The 11,479-nt window shown below is 39.0% G+C and overlaps 1 protein-coding gene across 5 annotated transcripts in view; it reads right to left on the reverse strand.

Annotated features, from left to right (window-relative positions):
• The window catches only part of NLRP14 (NLR family pyrin domain containing 14), a 125,587-nt gene that overhangs the window by 96,840 nt on the left and 17,268 nt on the right, over nt 1-11,479 (reverse strand). For 4 of the 5 annotated variants that reach the window (XR_011995105.1, XM_072725727.1, XM_072725730.1 and 1 more), the window contains 2 exons: nt 9,442-9,612; nt 6,729-6,896 (listed from right to left, as the gene is read on the reverse strand). Coding sequence is in view for 4 of the 5 variants with exons in the window: in XM_072725727.1 (XP_072581828.1) it covers nt 6,729-6,896; nt 9,442-9,612 (339 nt within the window). In the remaining variant the exon portion in view is untranslated. The remainder of the gene's footprint in view (nt 1-6,728; nt 6,897-9,441; nt 9,613-11,479) is intronic. The other variant, XM_072725729.1, reaches the window with a different exon arrangement.

Here is an 11,479-nt window from a genome sequence, read left to right on the forward strand (position 1 = left end):
ATAAAAGAACAGAAATGACCCTACTCAGAGAAGAGCTATGACAACCACTCACCCAGCCTGAGGGTATAGTCTCCCAGGCTTTGTGACCAGTTCTGAAGACCAGCTTCCTTACATGGAGCAAGTTCCTTAATCAGCACAAAGCTCTAACAGCAGATTAGAAAAGGAAGGAATAGGAAGCTTGTTTCTTCCATCTCCACCTCTCCAATTCCTTATGGAAATTAGGTATGAATGTACTAAAAATATTCTTTAAAGATTATTTGAGAGAGAATGTGAGAGCATGTGTGGGCGACAGAGAAAGAGACTCCTCAAGCAGACTCCCTGCTGAGCACAGAGCCTGATAGAAGGCTCCATCCCACAACCTTCAGATCATGACCTGAGCAGAAATCAAGAGTCAGATGCTTATCTGACTGAGCCACCTAACTGTCCCCTAGGGGTTTTTTTTTTAATATTTTATTTATTCATGAGACAGACACAGAGAGAGAGGCAGAGAGAGCAGCAGGATCCATGCAGGGACCCCGATGCCGGGACTTGATCCTGGTATTCCAGGATCACGTCCTTAGCCGAAGGCAAAGGCTCAACCACTGAGCCACCCATGTCCCCCCCTAAAGATATTTTTAAATGATAATCTTTTTTTTTAAGCCAGGAAGAATTTCCTCCAACTACAACCTGGAAGAAGGTGGACTAAGATGCTGTGTACACTCTGACTTCTGAAACAAAGGGGCAGGAAGTTGGGAACTAAAGGTGTGATTTCCACTGTTAAGAGCTCACCTATTCATAGGAGTCAATTCATGTTTTCTGAGGAACCCAGTCCTTAAGAGTAAAAATAAGTGAGTCAGAAACAAAATAATTTCTAAAAATAAAGAAGGGAAGCAGAAGAATGGAAGAAGTGCCTGTAGAGCCCACATTTTTAGAGACTCCTATTTGTGCTCAGAGGAGCCTGGGCCTGATACCAGCTCCAAGAGAAGGCAGGTTCCAAAAACTTGGAGTTGCTCTAATTCCTTCTTTGAACCAAGCACGTATCAACTCCATTCCTCAGGAATTGGTTCTCTTCATCAAAATAAGGGTGTCCATAGGTAGGAAAGAGCTGCTCCCTCCTCAATCCAGAACTAGACTTCAACAGATGACTGAGGACACAGCCTAAGGCTGAAAACTTCAACTTGCCCTGAAAAGGTGTCACGGACTGAATTGGCTTCAACATACAAATTTCGGGGAACACCAAATTCCCAAGTGACTGTAGGTGGAGACAGGCCTTAGGGAGATAATTAAGGTTACATGAGGTCATAAGAGGGACCCTGATGCAACAGGCCTGGTGCCCTTAGGAGAGGGGCACCAAGAACATGCACACACACACACATGCAAAAGGCACATGAAGGCACCACAAGAAGGGGGCTACCTACAAGCCAATGGGAGAAACCTCACCAGAAATGCACCCTGATCTTGAACTTCAGGCTCCAAAGCTTTGAGAAATAGATTTCTGTTTTAAGGGGATACTTGGTTACAGCAGCCTGAAGAGAGTGATACAAAAGAGAAGTCTGTCAGCAGCCAAGCAGGCAGAGAAACAAGAGAAACGCTGGGTTTGGATGGAGCCCTTCTAGACGGATAAAAGATTCCAATGTGGAGAAAATATTAAAGCTTAACTAAGGGACAGAAGATAAGTACACATACGAAAAAGAGAAAACAAACAGAAGAAAATGTTTAGAATGGCTTGTTTTACGTTTTAAATGTATAGGAAGATGCAAATTCTCTGAAGAACACATCCTAAGTGGAAATCAGGCTGAGAAAAGGAAGGTTTAAGATTTAAAAAGAAAAAAAAAAGTGCAATGGTTTAAAGACAAGGGAAACCTGAAATCCATATTTCAGACAATAAAAAACAAAAATCAATGAAAATAGGGGCACGTGGGTGGCTCAGTGGTTGTTCCTCTGCCTTTGGCTCAGGTCATGATCCCAGGGTCCTGGGATCCAGACCTGCATCAGGCTCCCTGCAGGGAGTCTGCTTCTTCCTCTGCCTGTGTCTCTGCCTCTCTGTCTCTCTCATGAATATTAAAAAAAAAAAAATCCATGAAAATAAATTTGATATACCCCAAGAAGGGGAAAACAAGATTAATATGACCAAAAGTAACAGTTATATAGGAAAAGAGCTACAACCAGTGACTAATAGACACTCTTGAAAAACAGAGCAAGAGGTCTAAAACCTTTGCTAGGCCTTGGGAAAACAACTCATAAGCACTCATCAGTCTAATTTTGATCATTTGTTTAAATACTGTGTCACTCTTATTTCAAATTGATATTTAATTTCTAAATGTTACAAATAGGGAACAGATTTTGTCAATCAGAAGATCACCAGTACTCTCCTCTCACATATATAAGGAAGTTTTAAAAACATAACTTTCCCTAGAGTTTGAAGGTCTTATCTCCATTATATTAATATATAACCTGAATCACCAGTGATTCAATCAAAAGCTGAGCTGAGGATGCAGATTCCAAACGGCCCCCTGCATATGGGCCAGCAAACAGAGGAGACATGTTAACTTACATTTGGGTCCTGCTGCAGCGATGACCCAATTATCTCTTAATAGTGCCCCTATGGTGAGGGCCTGGGCTGACAATTTCCAGACAAATTATAATTTTTAAAATTAAAGCAAGCAATTATAATTTTGTTCTCATCTATTTTGGTCTGTCTCTCTAACCAGCTGTCCATGGGTACAGGTCCACCAGGTGGTCCTAGATGCAGTGCACTAAGAAGAAATCCACGTTTCAAGGATAAAGGTCTCCTGATGTTGGAGACATGGCTGGGGTAGGATTCTATCTGATGCAAGATGCCAGATTTTTCCCACTGAAGTAAGCTCTCCTGTGCTGCTAGCAGCTCAGGATCAGTACACTGCCATTCCAGAGGCATCGCCAGAGAGGCCAGTCTTCCCTTAGCTAAGATGGTCTCCCAGGCCCTCCCTCCAGGCCCTCAGAACAAAGGTGTGAATGTTTTCTCAAAACTGCTGTATCATTTCCAGGATGCCCAAGACTTTTGTAATTCTTTTGTTATTTGAGTACGAGATTATTATTATTTTTGATAGGCATTAGAAATTGCGAGAAGGCAGGAGAGTTGTTTCTAAAACAATATGGTAATAGAAATTGTTCCCTGCAAGAGGGAAAGCCTTTGGATGAACAGGATAGGCTTCATGACCTATTATAAATCAAGGTAAATCATAAGGTAAATTAATTTGTTCTGTAATTTGAGACTTACAAGAGGTCGTTGGGATTTATGTCTGAATTTACCATAATGAGAAATAAAAATGCAAACAGTTTTTAGATCATACACAGCTTTGTATTTTTAACAAAAGAATCTAAAAGAAAGAATTTCCTATATCTCTTTTAGTTCCCTTCTAGGTCACATAATTATTACTTATATTAATATTTAAAAGCATGCAAATATAAATTGGGATATATAATTAAAATGAGTTAATATCTAATATCATAAATGACCAACATCTTTGTCAGTTGTAATCTTGTAAGTCATAAAATCAGATAATATTGCAAATATCATACTATCTGGATCAACCTCTGAACGAAGAATATACCAAAAAAAGTATACTTAACAGTGGTTATACGGTCTTTAATGTTAATTTAAATATAGCTTCCAAACATTGATTTTTAGGAACTTGGAGTAATATTTTTAAAAAATAGTTTCTCTAAAAATCTCTACAAAAGTTAAACTTCAAAGGGAAAATAAATCACATTCTTACCTATTTGTTATTCTTCCTACAACTCAAATTAAGATAGCAAAAATCAAGGTGTTCTTATATTCCATTATTATTTATGTTTGAAGTTAGGGCTGAAATCTTTAAATGATATTTCATTTAAATCCTGTGTAGTGTGATTATGAAGCTGTGGATGTATACATATCAAAGTTTATTAAAGTTAATGAGTAGAAGACATTTTTGCAATAAAGAAAAGAGCACTAGTAGTTCAGGTTTCAACTCCAGTCTGTGTGCTGGATAATCTGTGCAGATGCAGAAGTTCTGACTTCAAAGTGTATACTCTCCCTTTTCCAAAGTCTGTTCATATTTATAACTCATTTTTGAACCCTTCCTGAATGTAAACAATTGTAGTAAACTAGAAGGATTCCAAACTCCTGGGAAAGCAAAAATTTTCCACTGGTCCATATACTATCTACCTCTTATAAAATATTTATTCTAGTTAATAATAAAATCAAAGCTGTGGTTCATTCTCAGGCACCTTCCTTCTTATCTTGATCAGTAATCAGTTTGTCCTGGCAGCTATTTTAGATGCCACCCTTTCTGAAATATTAGTCCTCTAAATTTAAAATCTTTGAAAATGTAGAGAATGTTTTGCTTTAATACCATTTTGGGGATGCCTGGGTGGCTCAACAGTTAAGTGTCTGCCTTTGGCCCAGGGCATGACCTGGGAGTCCTGGGATCGAGTCCCACTTTAGATTCCCTTTGAGGAGCCTGCTTCTCCCTCTGCCTGTGTCTCTGCCTCTGTCTCTCATGAATAAATAAAATCTTAAAAAAAAAAAAAAACATTCTGGCACTCTTCAGGTGGTTGTTTGATGGAATCAACAATTGCACAAGATGGCATTACTAATATGCCCAAGGCTTTTATTATCAGGACCACACGTAGGAAGTAGAAAAAGTTAGCACAAGGATCTTGAGTGGATCTTTCTCCCCTTCTAGAGGGGAATCTTTAGTAAATATTACAGTGAAAAATTCACATGAAAGCAATTGTACTTTTCCAGTATGCTCATGTCTCTTAGCAATTTAAAGTTTTCATAAATAGTTTAAGTTTGCAAAATTCCTATGGTAATTGGAGATATTTTGTGAGGCAGCGTGGCAAAGACCTACTAATTTATCAATACTCTCACTGCTCACATCATCTAGAATCACTGGGAAAATAAATATCAAAATGCAACTCTACAATGTTAAGCTCAGCATGATCTATGCACAAACCAGACTACTGTGGCCAGTCAGCTGCCCATAACTGTGATGAGGTCTAATGCAAACATAAAACAAACTTTCCCCAAAGTGTAAATAAGGGGTCACCTATCGTGGGAGAACATCCAATCCTACATAATGTGACATTCAATTATTATGAAGCTCTAATGACTTCTGCCACCAAAACCTTTCACTTACTGGTAAAAGGAGCCCTACTCTGACCCAGATAGATGGTTTCCTATTTGAAAGCCTAGTAACTGGGTCTACATGAAGGCTAGCAGTGGAAAACACTGTTCAAATGTCAACAGATAGGGGCACCTGGGTGGCTCAGTGGTTGAGCATCTACCTTTTCTTAGGTCATGATCCCAGGGTCCTGGGATTGGAACAGGCTCCTTGCAAGGAGCCCAGTGTGGGACCCCTCAGCCTAAGTCTCTGCCTCTCTCTCTCATGAATAAATCTTAAAAAAAAAAAAAAAAAAGTCAACTGATAAAAATCTTACCAAGGCCTGCTGCTCTATAAAGTGCCAGGACATTTTTGTCTTTGACCCATGGCTCCCACTGTAAGAAAACCTCTTTCCCTCCATTTAACAGCTTTTTGCTACTAACGTGTTTCACTTTTGATGGAAGAACCAATGACCTACTTCTCACCTGCATTCTAGACTAGAGGCTGCAGGTGACTGAAAATTCCTCACAATGTCTTAAGACTATTTCACAGATGGTAAAGCCGATACCCCAACCTGGCCTGCTAATAACTGAACTCAACCCATGTTCAAGAAGCATTCAACTTTCCAGACATGCTATTAGTGAATTTCATCCTACAAAACATGGTGAAGCTTAAAGAATTCCCAAAGGTAATTTAGTTCATCTCCCTATTAGCAAAAAGATCTTGTTCTGGATTTTACTTATGCTTTCTACATATAGATTACAATTTGCTTCTGACAAGTACAAACCTATCTTGGCCTTTCATGCGTCAAGGTTCTGTCTTGCCCCCTGCCCACCCTACTGCACCCTCCTTCTCAGCTCTTCCCCACCCCTAAGTGAGTCCATGGATTATGAAAATTTCTAAGGTAAAATTTACTACAGTGACTATGTTTTATTTTGTTCTTGTTTTGTTTTAGTTTTACTTTGTAAGAAACTGAATTAAAAACCTTTATTTGGAAAAGGAGATCTCCCTTGAAATTGGTCATACAATGTGGGGACCAAGTAGGATCGACAACCCTCACTTTCAGGAGAAAAAAACAAAAAACAAAACAAAACAAAACAAAAAACCAGACCCACTACTAGGATCCAGTGTGTGAGAGCAAGTGAGCACCTTGACAACTAACAGCTGCTGTTTTCTTCAACTTTTTGTATTGGTCACGGAGTTGCAATTTTAAGAGTAATTAGTTATCAAAACAAGTAAAACTGAGCCCTCTAACTCTGCCTCCAGTTACCATTCGTGCATTCTTATAAGCAAAGATACAATGAATATACATATGGCTGTACTTAAATATGAAAATATATAAAGATTTATAAATTCTGTTTGTTTTTTTTTTTTATTTAGGAAATGGAGACACAGAACTGTACAATGGAGTGGGGACTGTCTTCAGTGGGGGGATGGGAGCAGTTAAAAGTCTTGTCAGAAGGAAGTCACTCTGAAATCACGGATTCCTGCTATTCCATATAGTGAAAATAGACTGAAGCTGGTCCTGTGAACAGCAAATCCAGGCTGTAAGAATCTATCTGGATAAAAGAGTCTATCTGTTCAGTTATAACAAGAACAAAAAAACAGCTCACAACTTACCTCAGATTCTGTAGTTTACACTCTGGGTGTTTCAAGGCTTCACATAATGACTTTACTCCATCGTCCCCTATATCACTCCCTTTCAGGTCAAGATGCATCAGATTCTGGTTGTGAGTCAAAGAACTAGCAATATCCTGACAACCACCCGGGAAAGAAAGAAATCTCATCCTTTAGAGGAAAAATATGCAGGAGGAATTAACAAAATTATCTCTGTCCTGGTTAGAGCATTCCCAACCCCCTTTTTTTCCAAACTCAACTCTTACATATCTAAATATTCTTGTCATTTCTTATCTTACTTTTAGTTTCTCATATTTCATGGGTAGTCATAAATCAGTTTCAGGACGTTGCTTAGAAAAACAATTGGGCTACAACTTAGGTGTCCCTTACACATCCTGACAACTGATACTCTCAACTTTTTTTGACCTTGAAGTAAGAGAAGGTAATATCAGGAAAAGCAGAAGAGGAGTTTTTGAACTCAATTCCAGTATACCACAAATAATGGAGGATATTACAAATACTTTAATTATAGCATTAATTTACAATATTGCATGCTTTAAATAACCCAAGGTAAGTTCATAGTTAATATCAACTGATGTAAATGATTAGCAAAACAGATTACTGCAAAATATGTCACCTCATGGACTTGGCAAGGTGTACAGAGATAGCCCAAAGCTAAATATGGGAGGAAATTAAATACACCCATATTTCTTCCTGTTATCTGCTACTCAGTGACTGTTAGCTATATCTGATTCTTCCATAAGTGTCTTTGCATGTTTACACTGCTCACCAACTGTTCGGAACATCCCTTTGTAACATCATCTCTCCTCCCTTTTGCCCACCACCTACCCTTCACCCTCACCCTCCTTCTGGCCAGGCCCAAGAAAACAGCTTTTACCTGGGTTTTATGGCACTAATCATCATCATCTGGTAAAAGTGCCTAATGCACTCACTAAATATAAATTGAAAGTACAATTTCATGTGTTAAGAAAGAGGGACTTGAAGGAAGGCCACTCCACTGTGGAGGGAAGACTAAGTTCAGCCTTTGTGGTGTCCTCCCAAGAAGCCCTCACATTGTAAAAGAGGAAGCCTTTTAGCCCAAAAGAAGGCAGTAGCTATTGTTAGGGCTTTAGACTGGTGACATTCAGTGAAAGGGAGATGTAGGGGAGATGTTTGGGGGTAAAGGAAAAGGATTGCCAGGAACCCCTTAATATTGACATCTGTGCAGTCACCTACTACATCTATGTGTAAAACCAGGCCAAATCGGATTATTTGAAACTGAAAGTCAATCTCACTAAAAACAGATTCCAAGGGACATATTTAGGGAGAAGCCTGTCCTCCCACCCCTCCACCCCCACCCCCCCGCCAAAAAAGAACAATCTCCAGTGCTAATCATTTGTTCAGCATTCAGTACATATTACTTAACACCAATTAGGCCTTGAGCACATGGATGGGCACTGAATACAGAATAGGCTCAGCTCCAGCTCCTAGTAGAGCCAGTAGACAAGGAGACAGAAGTGCAAACCAGCCACTATAAAGAAGTGATAGGGTCTGTAGAATCAAATTAAGATGTAATAAAGACTGAAATAGCAAGCGTCGGCAAGGATGAGGAGCAGCAGGGACTTTAATATATTGCTAGTACGACTGAAAAATGGTACAACCACTCTAAAGAGCTCATTGGCAATTTCCTAACAAGTTAACATCCATCTGTGAAATAGCAATTCCTTTCCAAAATATTAACCTAAGAGATGAAGACCTGAAACACACACAAAGTGTATACGAAAATAGTCATAGCAGCCTTATTCATAATAGCCAAAAACTGGAAACAGCCCAGGGGTCTATTCAAAAGAGAAGGAGTTGCAGTATATCATACAATGGCATGCTCATCAGCAATGAACTATTGAAGCATGCAACTAACATGTGGGTAAATTTTCAAAAATATTTTGTTGAGCAAAATACTGACACAAGTACATACTAACTATATGAAACAATCCCAATTTTTAAGAACAGAGCAACCTATAGTGATAAAAGGTAAGAAAGTGGTTGCTGCAGAGACTGCATAGGGTAAGAAAGTTGAATAGAATAAGGTAGAAGGAAACTTCCAGAGGGGATATATTTTCCATCTAATTTTGGGTATTGCTTACATAGGTGTATGCAATTGTCAAAACTTAACCAGATCTGTGCATTTTATTAAATGTCAATTATTCAATATTAAAAAATCTTTTAAAAAATCTTATCTTTGTTTTGAAGATTTATTTATTCATAAGAGACACAGAGAGAAAGGCAGAAACATAGCAGAGGGAGAAGCAGGCTCCCTGTGGGGAGGCTGATGCAGGACTCTATCCCAGGACCCCAGGACCACAACCTGAGCCAAAGGCAGAAGCTCAACCACTGAGTCACTCAGGTGTCCCCAGAATTTATCTTTGAAAATACTCTGTTGAGCTGCCTAGAATGCCTTAGCTCTTTGTTCTTCATCTAGAAAATTCCTTATCAAGCCTCAAAAAAATGCACATCAACAGCTGCTACACTCCATACAATCCTTCCCAGAACAAACTAGGTCTGCTTCCACATCCCCAGAGGCTTATACTATGGCTGTCCTTAGGTATTTTACACAGTGGGTTTTAAGTATCCATTGGTTCCCCCTAATAAGTAATAGTGGGAGGTAGGACAAAGAAAGTTGAAATAATTTCATGAAACTTTCTCATGCCAAACTTACAATAGTCTTTGTAGTTTACAGTTTGGGTGCCTCAGTTCTTGATAAAAAGTCTTCATGGCTAATTCATCAAGGTTGCTATGACACAGGTCCAGTTCTCTCAAGTGATCATTTGTATGAAGCACAGAACAGAGATCTTGCCAACAATGAATAATGCTACCATCATCCTTTTGCCTAAATAATTGAGAAAAAGACAAGACTAATGTATCTATTTCAGCCCAGGCAATTCTCAGAAGATGGTATTGGGTGAAAGTATATTCTGGAAATGGCGAATGCATCAGTGCAGGTCTGGGATGGGCACAGTCCACTCAAAAGTCGTCTTCTTGGCACTCCAGGAGGCTATGCTTCCCCAAGGATTCCCTTGGGGAAGGATTCCCTCACACACAAAATTACATTAGAGAGACTTCATTTTGGATGAGGCGGCTTAGGAAGGATGACAGAGGTCTTCAAATATCCAAAGAGCCAGTATCAAGGAGAAAAATAATCTAAGACTCAAGGTATAAGAATAAGAGTAATGGGTAGAGATTCAGGCACGGAGTGGGGATTAAGAACCATGGGTTATGAGCTCTAGTTCTCCAGTTTTCTAAACTACATTACTTTAGGTAAGTCACATCAGTTCTGAGAACTCTAAGCTTTCTTCATCTAAGAAATGGGAATTCCATCCCCTTTTGCAGGATTGCAGGGATCTAATAGTCAAGTTTAGTGCATACACAAAAGCACTTTGTAAATGTTGTATAATTTAACTATAAGGCATACTTTCAATAAGCCCATTATAAACAAAGGTTAACAAGGAATAAGACAGAGGAACACCCTATGATTATAAGCGTACACTCTAGAACAAAACAGTCCTGAGTCCCAACTCTGCTATTCGCTAACCTGGGTGATTCTGGCACTAATTTATGTGAGCCTCAGCTTCTTCATCTTAAACAATGAAGATAACACAATTTCTTAGGATTTCTGTGAAGATTTAGTAAAACAATCTACAGAAAATGCTTAGCATTTACAATGGGAAATACCTGCTAACAATTGGTAGTTGCACTTATTCATATTAAAATATATGAAATCTAGCATGTTGCCTGATACAAATAGCTGCTGTAGGAGAGGAAAAAACTTTTTCCTTGTGTCCTCCCAGCTTCTAGCTAGGGACTTGTAAATTGGAATGCCAAAAGTCAGGTTAACAAGAGAAAAGCATACAAGTTGTACTAGCTTGTGCATTGTGGATACTTGTAGGTGACGTTCAGTGAGGAGTAACTCAAAAGGTAGAATTTGGGCTTTGTATAGCTAAATTAGCAGGAAAAAGGCAGAGGAAGTAAAGGCACTTGTGAAAAAACAAATGATCTGTTGGGAAGATAAATGGACCCTTCAGAGAACAGATAAAACAGGATAGTTTGTGACTATGTCTACATGGGTGTGGTGCCAACTTCTGTCTCCAAGAAGAAAGTAGAGAAACTCCTTCCAGGGGGAAGATTTAGGACAGTGGAGTTCTTTTCAGAGGCTTTGCTTCTAGGCAGGTAAGGGGTTTCAGGAGCTCTTAGGTCTTCAGCTCAAAAGACTTCTTATGGAAAAGTGGCATATTTTGAGGTGGCATATCCTGATCTCATTCAATACTCCATAAATATTGATTCCCCCATACCTTACTTACCTTGGATTGAATAACATTGCAGAGTTCTGGTTTCTACATCACCTGAGGTCTTAAATTTGACAAAATTAGGCAATAATCATTCCAACATTCAAGTGCTTACTATGTAGAAATGCCATAGGATATTATGGTGAACAAGACAGAGAGGCTGTTAAGTCTATAATGTTGTCGTGTTGTAGAATACAATGACCCACCTATAATGTGCCACTTAAAACACTGATATCTCAGGTTTATTTTGGCAACAATGCCAACTCTAATATTAGGTAACACTACAACATAGGTGAGAGGAAGGTAGCATGAGGACCAGCAATATAATGGCCAGAATGCCTTCCTAATATTAGGCACAAAACACAAAATACGTTCTAATGTCCTGAGTTCAATCACAGCATTAAAAAGAACTAT

Source organism: Vulpes vulpes, chromosome 11 (genome assembly GCF_048418805.1).
Source record: "Vulpes vulpes isolate BD-2025 chromosome 11, VulVul3, whole genome shotgun sequence".
NCBI classification, from domain to species: domain Eukaryota; kingdom Metazoa; phylum Chordata; class Mammalia; order Carnivora; family Canidae; genus Vulpes; species Vulpes vulpes.